This window comes from Neovison vison, chromosome 2 (genome assembly GCF_020171115.1).
Source record: "Neovison vison isolate M4711 chromosome 2, ASM_NN_V1, whole genome shotgun sequence".
In the NCBI taxonomy this organism is placed as follows: Eukaryota; Metazoa; Chordata; class Mammalia; order Carnivora; family Mustelidae; genus Neogale; species Neogale vison.
In genome coordinates, this window is record NC_058092.1 from 182,817,785 (window position 1) to 182,831,205 (window position 13,421).

At 38.3% G+C, this 13,421-nt stretch overlaps 1 protein-coding gene across 4 annotated transcripts; it reads left to right on the forward strand.

The window, feature by feature from the left end:
• Positions 1-1,265: 1,265 nt before the first annotated feature.
• On the forward strand, positions 1,266-12,891 carry HNRNPH3 (heterogeneous nuclear ribonucleoprotein H3). 4 transcript variants are annotated; one of them, XM_044239640.1, is made up of 10 exons: positions 1,266-1,454; positions 6,379-6,513; positions 7,036-7,174; positions 7,690-7,829; positions 8,325-8,411; positions 8,726-8,841; positions 10,330-10,465; positions 11,239-11,334; positions 11,414-11,506; positions 11,646-12,891. In XM_044239640.1, exons 2-10 carry the CDS (start codon positions 6,402-6,404, stop codon positions 11,720-11,722), a joined length of 996 nt encoding a protein of 331 aa, XP_044095575.1. In that variant the 5' UTR covers positions 1,266-1,454; positions 6,379-6,401; the 3' UTR covers positions 11,723-12,891. The 4 variants fall into 4 exon arrangements, with proteins under 4 accessions (XP_044095575.1, XP_044095573.1, XP_044095574.1 ...); XM_044239638.1 differs by having other exon boundaries at positions 1,267-1,454; positions 7,690-7,874; XM_044239639.1 differs by having other exon boundaries at positions 1,267-1,435; positions 7,690-7,874.
• Positions 12,892-13,421: the final 530 nt, after the last annotated feature.

Below are 13,421 nucleotides of genomic sequence, written 5' to 3' on the forward strand. Positions count from 1 at the left end.
ACTTGTACACGCAATTGTCAAGAATGCAAAGCCCTATTTAGAAAACAACCTGAGGGACGCCTGGGTGGCTCAGTTGGTTGGACAACTGCCTTCGGCTCAGGTCATGATCTCGGAGTCCCGGGATAGAGTCCCGCATCGGGTTCCCAGCTCCACGGGGAGTCTGCTTCTCTCTCTGCCCTTCTCCTCACTCATGCTCTCTCTCCCTGTCTCTCTCTCAAATAAATAAAATCTTTAAAAAAAAGAAAGAAAAAAAACAACCCGAATTCCTCAGTCATGAGTGCCTGATTTGTCACTGTGGTTATAAAGAGATGAAACTAACAAAAATGAACAAATAGTTCAGTAGGGAGAACAAACTGGTGGCTGCAGAGGGAATGGGTTAAATAGATATAAGGGATTAGGAGGTACAAAGTTGGTTATAAAGTAAGTAAGTCACAGAGATGAAAAGCCCAGAATTGGGAATATAGTCAATAGTATATAATAATGTTATATGGTTAACAGATGGTGACTACACTTTTCTTAATGAGCACTGAGAAAGAATTGTCCAATCAATGTTGTCTGCCTAAAACTAATCGAACACTGTATGTTAATTATACTTCATTAAAATCAGGAGGAGAGATGAAAAAGGAAGGCACAAGGAGAAAGCGAGTACTTTCTCTTGGGACCATCAGAGGAAATCTGAAATCAAGAGGACTCAGGGAAGGAGACCCGCTGGTGGGGAGTGGGGTGAGGCCGGTTGCCTTAGTGTCAGGGCAGAGAAGAGGAGCCCCAGGCCAAGAGCCAAAATGGGGGTCTGGTGGACACTTGATCTTCGCAGGGGTAAAACACTTATTTTTACTGCATAACGCAAACCTAACAAGAAAAGCCCTCCTTCGCATTTGGCCGCCGAACCACGTGGCATCCCTTCTCTACCGGTGACGCTGGGGTAAGGGGGGGGCCTCTACGGAATTTGTTCTTGGTGCGGACAGAGAATCGAACTTCTCCGAACGGCTTCAACACACGCACACAATTGCTGCCACTTCACATCCTTCCAGAGTGGGCAGAAAGGTAAGCTCTAGGCATTTAACAGTCTTACAGTAATCCGCGTCTTTTTCTAACTGGACGAGCTCAACTCCTTTCCACTCCTACCCCAACAAACTGGACAACCCATTAGCACGCAAGCGCATTTCTCGCCGCAGCGCCAACACGGGATCGGATCTCTTATCTCGCGAGAGTGGGCCGGCCAGTCTTCGTTGCTCTCGCCCCACCCCCTCCTTCTCGCTCGCTCTCTCCCATCCCCCCAAGCCAGTCTCTCTGCTGCGCAGCTCCCTTAGCGGTTGCCGCTGCTGGAGACGGTTGGAAGAACCGTTGTGGCGAGCGCTACACGAGGCGAGCGACTTCTTCCTCTTCCCGACCGACCCCGCGAGTACCGGAGTCGGCGTTACTGTCGCTCGACAGGGTATCTGAAGTAAAAGGGGGTAGGTTGGGCTGGTAGTGTCGAGAACGGAGTCGGGAGAAGGACGAAAGAGAGACTGGGAGGGGGTTGGGTGTGGGGGGGGAAGTGTGGAGGTCGCCGCTCGGAGTCGGCCAGACTGCGCCTCCCAGGCGATCTCCCACTTCAGGGAGGGCGGCCTGCCGTGGGGAGGAATTGCTCGGGTGAAATTCAGTGAACGAAACTGAGGACCGGAGTGGGGGTCATCCAGCATTTCCCCTCTTTCCCTGCTGGTTTGGCCGCCGCCATTTTGGGTACGGTGGCGCGGCCACCTCGGCTTCCCGCCCTTCCCCTCTCTTAATACTTTTTGCCCTTCAGCTTCCGAAAACTGATTTAGAAGGCCGGGGGGAGGTCAGAGCACCCCGGAAGGGATGAGGGTGGGGAACGAAGCGAGCAGGGAAAGGCTGGGCACTTGGGTGGGGGAGGTCCTGGGCTGGCGGGCGCGCTCCCGATGGAAATGGCGCCGGATGGGCCTGGCCTCCCACCGCGGCCTCCCTTCCTCCGCAGTCTCTGCTGGGCTCCCGGGGCTGGCGGGACTGCGAGTGACTTCTGACGCAGATTCCCAAGATGAGAGAGGCTGGAGCTGGGGGAGGAAAGCCAATGGCGACGAAGGCGCTCAACTCCCAAATCCAGGACAAAGGAGGCAGACGGCCTCCTTTGTAATTCCGCCGCCCGGTGGCGAAGGTTTTAAAGCCAGGCTTGGCTGCCGGACGGAGAGGTGGGGATGAGGGGGGGAAGGGGCGTACTCTCCTTAGCTCTCTGGTCTCTAGGGCCGCTAGATAAACGAAAGTCTCCGGGGAGGAATAAAGGACGCTTAGCCGGCCCTTATATTCCAGATTTGGAACTTCGAAAAAGAGTACGTACTCATTTTCCAAAGGGTGGTTTGTTTGTTTTTCCTTCTCACATTTATCTTAAACACTTGGTGGGTAATTGTTTTGTAAGCAGTAAAGCGGGTGACTTATCAAATAGGAATGTGAAATGGGCATATTTCAAATAGGTCGTTTAGGACTAGTTAACTGTGTTAGAGCTTTCTGAACTTTTGGGTGGGAGTGGGTGGTTTAGCAATGGTTTTGTGTAGTTTGGCACATACTCGGTTATAATTTAAGTAGGAGTTTCACCTTTGGGAAACAGTTGTTAAAACACAATCAGCGATGGCATAAGTTTGTGTAGCAATTGAGTTACCGACTTTTCAATATTAAATCTCCAAAGGTTACATACTGTGCAAAGAGGGCGGTGGAAGTAAAATATATAAAAATACAGTTAGCGTTGATTTTACTTAAGGTAGCTAAGCATGTTTTTTTATTTACTATAGGACGGTGGTAATATTTTGACCCAGAAAATAAGCCTACATAACAAAAAGAAAGTCCAGTCATGTTGTGTGATGATTTTTGGTCCTTAGAACACAAGAGAACTGGGTCTGTAATTTTCCTTGAGTAGGTACAAAGTGACAGGCAGCCTGAGAATAAGCTTCCAATAATAGCTGAATCCCTACAGGAACTCTGTTTTTTCAGCCTTTTTAAAAAACAAAACAAAAAAAACAGCTTCGTATTATTTAAGACGGTCTGGTTTGTGGTAGTATTTGGAAAAGCCCAGTTTCCTGTAAAATAGTACATGATAAAACCGCTCTCCTAATTGGATTACCCTAGAAACCTTTTTTTCTGCCCTCTTTCTGCATCATCATCTGGAATCTGGAAATCCATCTGATTGCTGATTGCCTTTATATTTTTAATAATCATGTTCTTTTTTTTTTGGTGTTCTTATTTTGGTAAATAAGTGCCTGAGCTGCAGTAGGTGATGGTAACTTTGTTTTAGAAGAGAACGCCTTTAAAATTTTAGACTTCACCTCATTTTAGGTATTAGTGGTGTGTCTACTTTTTCTACTGAAAATTAAGGAGCAAGCACACTGGAAAGAGAAAATGATGTAAATTTTTCATTTTAGTTAGACATATCACCACTTTTTGCCAAATTCCGAAGTTCATTTTCACTTTTTTAGGACCAGTGGGGTACCATTTATTAAGTTTTTATTGGTGCATCACACCCTAACTACATATTATACTTAAGAATATAGTCTGTGCCTCTGTGTTACAAAGGAATTTGATGTTTCATTTGATTTGTGTTAAGAGGTGCTTAGCAGCTTTGAGATACAGTTCACAGACCATAAACTTCATCCATTTAAAATCCTACATACATGGACTTTTGTGACTGGCTTCTTTCACTTAGCATAACTTTTAGGAAATTAAAGTTCTGCTCAAAATTGACTACAGTTATCCTAGTTCAACTGCTGGTATTTTTAATTGGTGCTAACACTTGGCGGTCTTAAAACAATTGAGATAGTCATGACGTTGTTGAAAAGAAAGGTTGAAATGGATTATCCTGAATAATTAGTAAACTCTGGGTAGTTCCTAGACAGCTTTATTAACGTATTAGAGCAGATGATCTTTTTGTATGCCTTCAGAGTTTGTCTTGGTTTTCTTGAAGTAGAATTCTACAATCATATGAGTTTTGAAGAAGTCTAGTGTGGCTTTAAGTTTTGTGCTCTTAAATGCTTGTGGGATGGAGAGTCATCCTATAAATAGTTTGTCTTCTGAATTTGGTTAATTTCTCATCAACTTAAAATTGCGTTAACAGTATAGTGTGTGGTTTTTTTTATAGACTTAATACTTTGTTTATAAGTGTCTTTGGTATGGACTGATCCAGAAATCAGAACTAGTTTGCTTGCTTAGTGTTTCTTGGAAAGGGCTAAATTTTGTAGTAAAGTTAATTTCCATCCTTTTTTGTGTTTTTTTTCCCCAGTGTCTTTACATTGTAGAAAGAAATGGGCTAAATGATAAAAAGTATCACATTAAGGTCTTTTCACAACAGATTAGATTGGTTTTGTTAAATACTTAATATTTTCCCTGAGGAAGTAACATGTGACGTTACCTCCTCTCCATTTACTGTTCTATTCTTGAATTGTCCTTAATAAGAAAGAGTTTTTGTTTTGTTTTAGTTTTTTTGTTTGGCTTTTTTTTTTTTTTTTTTAAGCCAGACCCAAACTGATTGAGGGTCTACTTGTTTCCAAACTACTCCAGAACAATATTTTTTTATGTAGCTAACACGTGCTGTAGTCAACATTGCCCCTTGCCCCACCCAAATCCTAAGGAATCTTGAATCCTTAAGCCTGTGTTGACTTTGGAAGCCACTTGTACCTATCCTTACTTGCTTTCAAGACTCAGGATAGTTTTCCATCCTTTTAAGGTTCATTTATTTATTTGTTTTGTGGTCTATTGCAGTAATTTTACAGGAGGGGCCCTTAAAATCCAATAGCAATGGCTGTTATTGACTGATTACCATGTTGTAGACTGAGCATTTTAGGTCTTAAAACAGTCTGGAGAGGTATGGGCACCACTGATGGATTTTAGAGCTGAACATAGAGGTTAAGTTTGCTTTAATCAGCCAGTGAGTGGCAGAATAGGGATTCAAAACCAGATTCTCTTTCTCCCTTTCGCAGAAAAAATTAGTATGTTGTTTAGGTGCTGAAAATCAGTTGTAACGTCTGATAACAAAAATCATAGTCGTCCCACTTTGGATTTCTATGTCTAGAGTGACTCTCAGGACTTTTAAAAAGCAAAACAAGTATGAAAGTTGATTTAAATGCAGAGGTATTTGATTAATAAACACATTTAGAAAATTTCAACATTAGGCTATTTTGAATGCACGTATTCTAGGGGGAAAAAATTTTACTCTTTGCAGATGCTCCTTCTAACAGTTGGACTGATATAATTAGATGGTGTGAAATCAAATATTAGTGAACACTGATATGAAATTATCTTGAAGCATAAAGGAATCAAGTGAACAAATTGTTTTGTTTACAGGGGAGGAGGTGGTGAGGGAAAGGTTTGAAATACTCAGGTGAGTAGGATTCCTACAGCTGCTTAGTGAAATTTGTAAGGTCTGGTAAGTTTTTGCAGCTGAAGGACTTCTGCGTTAGCCTCTTTGAAGTGTTGTGGAATTCTAAAAGAAAGGATTGTTGTTGTCTTTTGGGAAGGGAACTGGGTGTGGATGGGTTCTTTCTGGAGGGCTAGGAGGGCTTTTCACTGTACCCTAAAATACTTTTTGAATGTGAATGTATGACGTATTTTAAAATTTGTGTTTAAATGTAAAGCAGTGAGTGAACTGGTTTTGAATGTACTATCTCCAATAACTTCCCAATAGGTGGCTTCAAAAAACACCCATACTATTGGAAAGCATTCACTTTTAGGTGGAATTTTACCTCAATTTTAAAACTCACCTAATTAACTCATTTTAAAACTGGCTTTTGAGGAGTGTTGAGATTTAGTTAAAACAGAGTTGAGAATTTTTCCTCCTTCAAAAACAATTTGATGTGTTCAGAACTAAAAGTGCATCTAAAAAGACTTTATAATGCCATTTTTCTAACATCAAAAAAAGTACTCTCTGAACTTCTGACTTAGGCTCTTTCTGTGAATGGACATTGGTGCAGTGTGCAGCTTTGGAGTGATTAAGTTTTTTAGAATTTACATAACAAATGAATAATAAGTAAAACCTGGAGAAATGTGAATGAAAATTAGATGAGGGAAAGGCTAGAGTTGATACAGATGACAGAGTCAGGAAATAGGGAGAATCTGAAGACTGATACTGGAATTGTGTAAATGTTCTTAAGATTGGGCATTACATAAAATTTGGTCCTTTGAAATTGGGTACTTTTTGGAGAGAAGGGTCAGGTATCACTAACTTTTCCCAGTCGTTTTGCATACCCCAAAGTGGGAAGGTATCATGTTGCCGAACCGTGGCATTGTCAACAAGCCATATATTATATTTCCTGTTGTGCACCACTGAGTGGTGTTTCTTCAGTACCTGTAGCAAGAGTATATTTTGATTGACTGCTTTATGTGCTTGTTTATTTTTTATAGCATTTAAATCAAACGTTATTGAGATGGATTGGGTTATGAAACATAATGGTCCAAATGACGCTAGTGATGGGACAGTACGACTTCGTGGACTGCCATTTGGTTGCAGCAAAGAGGAAATAGTTCAGTTCTTTCAAGGTACCTCTAGTATTAGTCAAAGTTTAGTAGTATTTTATATTTTTATTGTATTACTCAGTTTTTAATTTGTAAAACCCATTTGTTTTGGGGACTTTTTGAGTATGATATCTTGGTTAATGTATTAAGTTATGAAATATGCTCCAGTTAATATTGAATACAGAATGTGTAGAATATGTAAAACCTAACTAATGTGCAATAAACTTAATTGAGAGTAATTATGTATGATGAAATGAACCATGAATTATCATATGGAGCATAGTTAAATTTAATTTAGCTTTTTAATGTAATATAGGTGAGCTTTTAGTGTGTAATTTAAAAAGACTGGTTGCAAAAAAAAATGTAATCCAATAATATTTGAAAAAAATCTTCCGCTTGTATTATGGGGTGATGGGAAACTTAAGCTTTTTTGTTTTGTTTTTGTTTTGTTTTGTTTAGACTTGTTTTAAATATTTGATTCAGATGGGAATGTTTCAGCCTTTAACACTGTTCCCCTTGATGGGGTTATTTGTCCTTGGGTTAAAGGGTTGGAAATCGTGCCAAATGGGATAACATTGACGATGGACTACCAGGGGAGAAGCACAGGGGAGGCCTTCGTGCAGTTTGCTTCAAAGGAGATAGCAGAAAATGCTCTGGGGAAACACAAGGAAAGAATAGGGCACAGGTGGGGATGGAGAGTTTGGGATGGTGTTAAATTTTTATTTTTGGGGGTTGTGGGTCACTATTGCTTAATGGGGGGGTTACAATAACATTTTTCTGGGGTAGTTTAAAAGAATTGATAATTATCTAAATTTAACTTGAAAACTACAGATTTGGGTGGGGAATTAATGCTAATAGTTTGCTTAAATTAAAATTAGATTGTTTCCATTTCTCTGTAGGATGTTGATAAATGCTTTTGTAATCAGCTGTTTTCTCTAAACACCTATGTACTAAAGGAAACAAGCTAAAAGTATATTTATATTACATGAATTGTTTTCAAGTGACTAATTTGTCTATGTAAAACTTAAATATTAATTATTTAAGTTTGTAGGTATAAAAATGTTAATTTATGGTGTATTTAGGCAATTTAAATTGGGTTATGTATCTAGATGTAGAAAAACTTACTGAATTTTTGCCCAATATCTTACTTATTCTAATACATTTATGCTGAAACCTGTACCTTAAACCATTTTTAAATAGGTATATTGAGATCTTCAGAAGTAGCAGGAGTGAAATCAAAGGATTTTATGATCCACCAAGAAGATTGCTGGGCCAGCGACCGGGACCATATGATAGACCGATAGGAGGAAGAGGGGGTTATTATGGAGCTGGGCGTGGAAGTATGTATGACAGAATGCGACGAGGAGGTGATGGATATGATGGTGGTATGTGTATCTAATGAACAAAGGTTCTGTTGTCATTTTCTTAATATTCCTGACACTTTGTCAAGAAATACAGAAATGGCAGTAATTTCAGTACCTACTAGGTTTTAAAACCTGTTCATGAAAATAGCCAGCTATGGGACTTGATTGATGCACATATTGGTACCTATATAAGTTATACAGAAAGTAAAATGAAGATATTGGCATATTTTGACACTTTTTTTATTTGACATCAGGATGAAAGTTAATTTTGATGTCTTAAATGTATTCTAGGATTTTTTTATTTCCACTGATTGTTACTAACTGCTTTTTTTTTACGTGCACTGAGTTGGAAGTTGTAAACTTGTAAAAATAATATAACTAGACTACATACCACAAAATGATTTTATAAAATCGTTTATAAAATTTATCTCTTAAAAGTGTATTCATGTATTTTCTCATTAAATTACACAGGTTATGGAGGTTTTGATGACTATGGTGGCTATAATAACTACGGCTACGGAAATGATGGCTTTGACGACAGAATGAGAGATGGAAGAGGTAAACAAATATTAAAGACATACTCATTTTTACGTGAATGTTAAATATTTGTTTTATACAACATTTAGTGGTGATAATTGACGACTTCTATGAAATTGACAGATTGAGCATATTTCAGTGCATACCTGTGTGGGGCTTTATATAGATGTATACTTAAAGGTAAATTTCTTGATTTTGATATTCATATCAACTCCTAAGATTAATTGGTCAAAGAAAAAGGTATAAATAAGAAAAGGTATGTATCAGGAGTAAGTTTGTTGAAATGCTTAACTACATGTTTCAGTGGATTATAATTGGAAATTTTATTCTCTTAGGTATGGGAGGACATGGCTATGGTGGAGCTGGTGATGCAAGTTCAGGTTTTCATGGTGGTCATTTTGTACATATGAGAGGATTACCTTTTCGTGCAACTGAAAATGACATTGCTAATGTGAGTGATTTTAGTAATTTTATCAGTAATTTTTAATTTTTATCCTGGTATCTAACCTTGAAGTGTTCTTAATGTTCTCTTTTTCTTTATAGTTTTACGTCAAATGCCTTTAATAGGTAAAAATATACACACTCTATACTGGTTAATGAATATTTTTTTTGTCCATTGTATGCTGACTTACCTAGGATTCAAGGAAGTAGATTCATAAAATCCAGTTAAGAATTTAGGGGAAAGATTTATCGGCATAGAGTGTTGCCCTTGTGTCAAGTTTTGAAAGTGGAAAATGTACAAAGTGAAAAAGGTTTAGTAGTTTGGTTCAGCTTTGTAGCTACAGAATGATTACAATTAGGAGCTGTGAAAATAATGGGAATAGATGCTACTGCTTACTTAAAACTGGTTGGTTTCAAGTTGGTTAGAGTATCTGCAAACTTCAGGGCATATGCATCTAGTCACACCCATTCATTTACCTATTGAGTAGTTGCAGTAGAGATATAGGGACCTGCAAAGCCAGGACTATTTACCTGGCTCTAAAAGAAATGTACCTGTAGATCTTACAGGGAACTCATTGGTCCTAAGTTTTCAGGTACCTTTTAGGATCCCTTTAACCTGATTAACTTGTGATTTACAACTAAGTGATACATTTTGGGGGTATCCATGTACAGTTTGTGTCAATTTGTCAAATTCCACTGGTCTGAATCATAACACCTAAATTCTTTGCACATGTTTCTAAGTCTCTGGTTACCTGTTTATCCTTCAAACGATAATTCTGAAATACTTCCTTGAGAGGAGTAGGAACGGAGGACTTAATTCTTCTCCCTTTCAATGGTAGCATATGAGATGTTTTCATTTGTTTATAGAGTAAACTGTGCTCTGGGTTAGATCCCTTCCCCCATTATCACTTAGCTCCCCCGCCCCTTTCATTTAGCTTATTTTATTTTTTTATTTTTAAAAAGATGATAGGGATGCCTGGGTGGCCCAGTCGGTTGGGCAGCTGCCTTTGGCTCAGGTCGTGGTCCCAGTATCCTAGGATCAAGTTCCGCATCCGGCCCCTTGCTTGACTGGAAGCCTGCTTCTCCCTCTGCCTGTCACTCCGCCTGCCCATGCTTGCTGTCTTAAAAGAAAAGGTTATATTTATTTCTGTTTCATTCAGCTAGCAAGCAGAGGGAGAAACAGGCTACCTCATGAGCAGAGAGCCTGATGCAGGGCTCCGTCCCAGGACCCTGAGCTGAAGGCAGACGCTCAATCGAGTGAGCCACCCAGGTGCCCCTGACTGAGGTTATTTTAAAGAAATAATTTTTTTGCATTTTCCTCCATGTTTATGGTCCTAGAATGTTCATAGTTGACTAGTTAGCTTTGCAATACAGGGCAATACGGGACGCCTGGGTGGCTCAGTTGGTTATGCAATACAGGGCAATAAAAAGGTTTGTTTTAATGGATGAGGGAAAACCAAGGTATATGGTGATTTAGTAAGTGTTTACTCTTATTTAGTTCTTCTCACCACTGAATCCAATACGAGTGCATATTGATATTGGAGCTGATGGCAGAGCAACAGGAGAGGCAGATGTAGAGTTTGTGACACATGAAGATGCTGTAGCTGCCATGTCTAAAGATAAGAATAACATGCGTAAGTATCCTTGGCTTGCTATCTAGTTTCTTAGGTGTGAACTTGTTTATAAAATAACATTTGTAGTTTCTCAAATGTAATATGCTACAAGGTTTGTAGGTAAGTAACCCTTGGTAGTCATTGGGACCTGAAACCATATGGCCTCTAAGAAGTTAAGATTTCATTCGCGGTGGGGGGCGGGGAGGGAGGTTGAAGAGTTAATTCAGACTCAGTACTTGACAGGTTATCTAAGCTTAAGTTATTAAAGAGGAAAATTAGGTATATTACTAGCATGTTCTTGAGTTCCCATGACATTTGCAAATTAGGACTTTTTAACCCATCCATCAAGTTAGTTGGCCGAATTATTTCTGTATGCCATCAAACTGGTTTTAAACCATTAAATTTTACCTGGACCAGTGATTCGTAAATCTGGCTACACACAAATCACTTTGTAGTAATCTTTCATGGACGTTATTTTCATGACATGATTTTAATTCATTTCTTTGGACATGGAATGTATTTTAAGCAGCACAGTAACTGGTTCTGAAATAAGGAATCAGCCCTTTTATAGATAAGGAAATGGAGGCCCCAACCACATTTTATGTTTAGCATTGTACAATTTGAACAAAACATGGTAGGTTAGGTTTTAGCCTCTGGCGTTCATCTTATCACTGCACTAGGAAGTATGTAAATATATTCCCAGGTTAATACTAGCTTAATTAATATTAGCTAATTATCATTTTATTGATATATTTTGATCCATCATTCCTTCCTTGTTACTCTTTGTCTTAAAGAACATCGGTACATTGAACTCTTCTTGAATTCTACTCCTGGAGGCGGTTCTGGAATGGGAGGTTCTGGAATGGGAGGCTACGGCAGAGATGGAATGGGTAGGTAAAGTTTTTTAAAGGAGCAGAGTTAACACATGTAGCAGTCAATCTCACTTTTTTTTTTCTTTTCTTTTTAAAGATAATCAGGGAGGTTATGGATCTGTTGGAAGAATGGGAATGGGTAACAATTACAGTGGAGGATATGGCACTCCTGATGGCTTGGGTGGTTATGGTAAGTGTCATTGGTTACTGTGGTTTGATATGTTAGTCCCCATGTGTGTAGACAACTTTTTTAAGTTCATGTATTATCATCAATTAAGTATGTACTGATAGTTTCTAACAAGTTTTTGTTGTTGTTTTTGTTTTTTAAGGCCGCGGTGGTGGAGGCAGTGGCGGTTACTATGGGCAAGGGGGCATGAGTGGAGGTGGATGGCGTGGCATGTATTAAAGCATAACCACCAACATAAAAGTCCTGACAATAGCGTCTGGTCTACTAGACTTTCTTACAGATTTAATTTCTTTTGTATTTTAAGAACTTTATAATGACTGAAGGAATGTGTTTTCAAAATATTATTTGGTAAAGCAACAGATTGTGATGGAAAAATCTGTTTTCTGTAGGTTTTATTTGTTGCATACTTTGACTTAAAAATAAATTTTTATATTCAAACCACTGATGTTGATACTTTTTATATACTAGTTACTCTTGAGGATGTGCTGCTTTCCTAAGATTTGGGTTGATGTATTTTACTATTAGCTCTACAAGTAGTAGTATAGTATAATTGTAGAGGACAATGGTTCACCTTTTCATAAACTACAAGTCTTATTAATAAGCAGACATCTGGAATAGAGCTTGGAAAATAGTGTAGCTTTTTTTTCTCCTGAACAGTACTGTAAATATAAAAATCTAAGGGTGAGTGTAGGTGGCTTCAGGAGTGTAAATTCAGCTAATTTCTATTTTAGTTATTCTTTTCAAATATCATTTATCAGGCATAGCTATGAAATGTTGAAGATCTTGAGGTATTTGGATTTCTGAATATTCTTAATTGTGTTACCTGGGGATGAGAATGTTGGAAGTTTAAAATTCTAGCCCTAGATTTTAGAATAAATTTACTCAGCACTTGACTGAAGTACCAAAAAAATGTTTCCAAAAAAGTGATAGTTGTAAGTTATCTCAAAATGTCTTAGACTAGGTTAAGATTCTCAGTGACATGAGAATCCAGTATAAGTACAAAAGTATTTACTGTGGAGTATAATTCTCACAGCTGTATTTTCAGTTTTTCTGCCCAGTATAGCATATGGTTTCTCAATAACTGTATTAAATGATTAAACAAATATAAGAGACAAGTCCATGTGATAGTTTTAAAATGAGAGTCCTGGAAGTTGGATTTTGCATTTGATCTCTGGAGTTTTAGAGCCATTGTATTAAAAAATAAATACTATGTGTAGCAAGGAAAAAGGTGCTTTTTACTTTTAATCCCTTTGATCAATATGGCTTTTTTCCCCAAAATTGGCTAATGGATCAAAATGAAACCTGTCAATGTGAATTCAGTTATTGACCTTGTTACTTGTTTTTGCTAGAAATGTTATTAATGTAATAAATATCAACATGGGAGATAATAGTGTGGCCTCTGTCCTAGAATGATTTGTGTCGGTTACTGATTGTAAATCAGATTGGTGGACGATATTCTAAGGGAACATTAGAGTGACACGTAAGGAGTGATTTCTACTGTTGCAGAAAGAAGAGGTTCCATAAGCTAACACAGCTATCTGCTAAAGCAGAGATCCATCTTAATGTTTGTACCCCTCCTAAGTTATCCACTTAGTATTAGGCTAATAACACCTTTTTTTTTTTTTTAAAGGATTTAATGTGATTTCCCAGGACCTGCTCTGTTAAAATCTTTAAGTAGTAAAGGTATAAAAAGTTAAAAGTTCAAGTTGCCCTTTGAAGGGCTAATTTTTCATGTTTTATTTGGTTTATAAAATTCACATTTTAAAACATTGCAGAGTAGAAGAATTACAGTCACAATTCCTTGGCACTATGATAGATAGCATTACTGTGGGTAGTACTGGCTAGACGAAGGAATGGTATGTGAAATTCATGAAGATAAATACTTTCAATGAAGGCAAATCTTGAAGATTAGAAAGTG

What these genes read in the sequence shown, in the direction of transcription:
- HNRNPH3 (XM_044239638.1), top strand. Translation starts at nt 6,402, where the DNA reads ATGGATTGGGTTATGAAACATAATGGTCCAAATGACGCTAGTGATGGG. An exon ending in AAGGAAAGAATAGGGCACAG is followed by an intron (nt 7,175 to 7,689) that starts GTGGGGATGGAG and finishes ATTTTTAAATAG; the next exon opens with GTATATTGAGATCTTCAGAA. An exon ending in CTGAAAATGACATTGCTAAT is followed by an intron (nt 8,842 to 10,329) that starts GTGAGTGATTTT and finishes ACTCTTATTTAG; the next exon opens with TTCTTCTCACCACTGAATCC.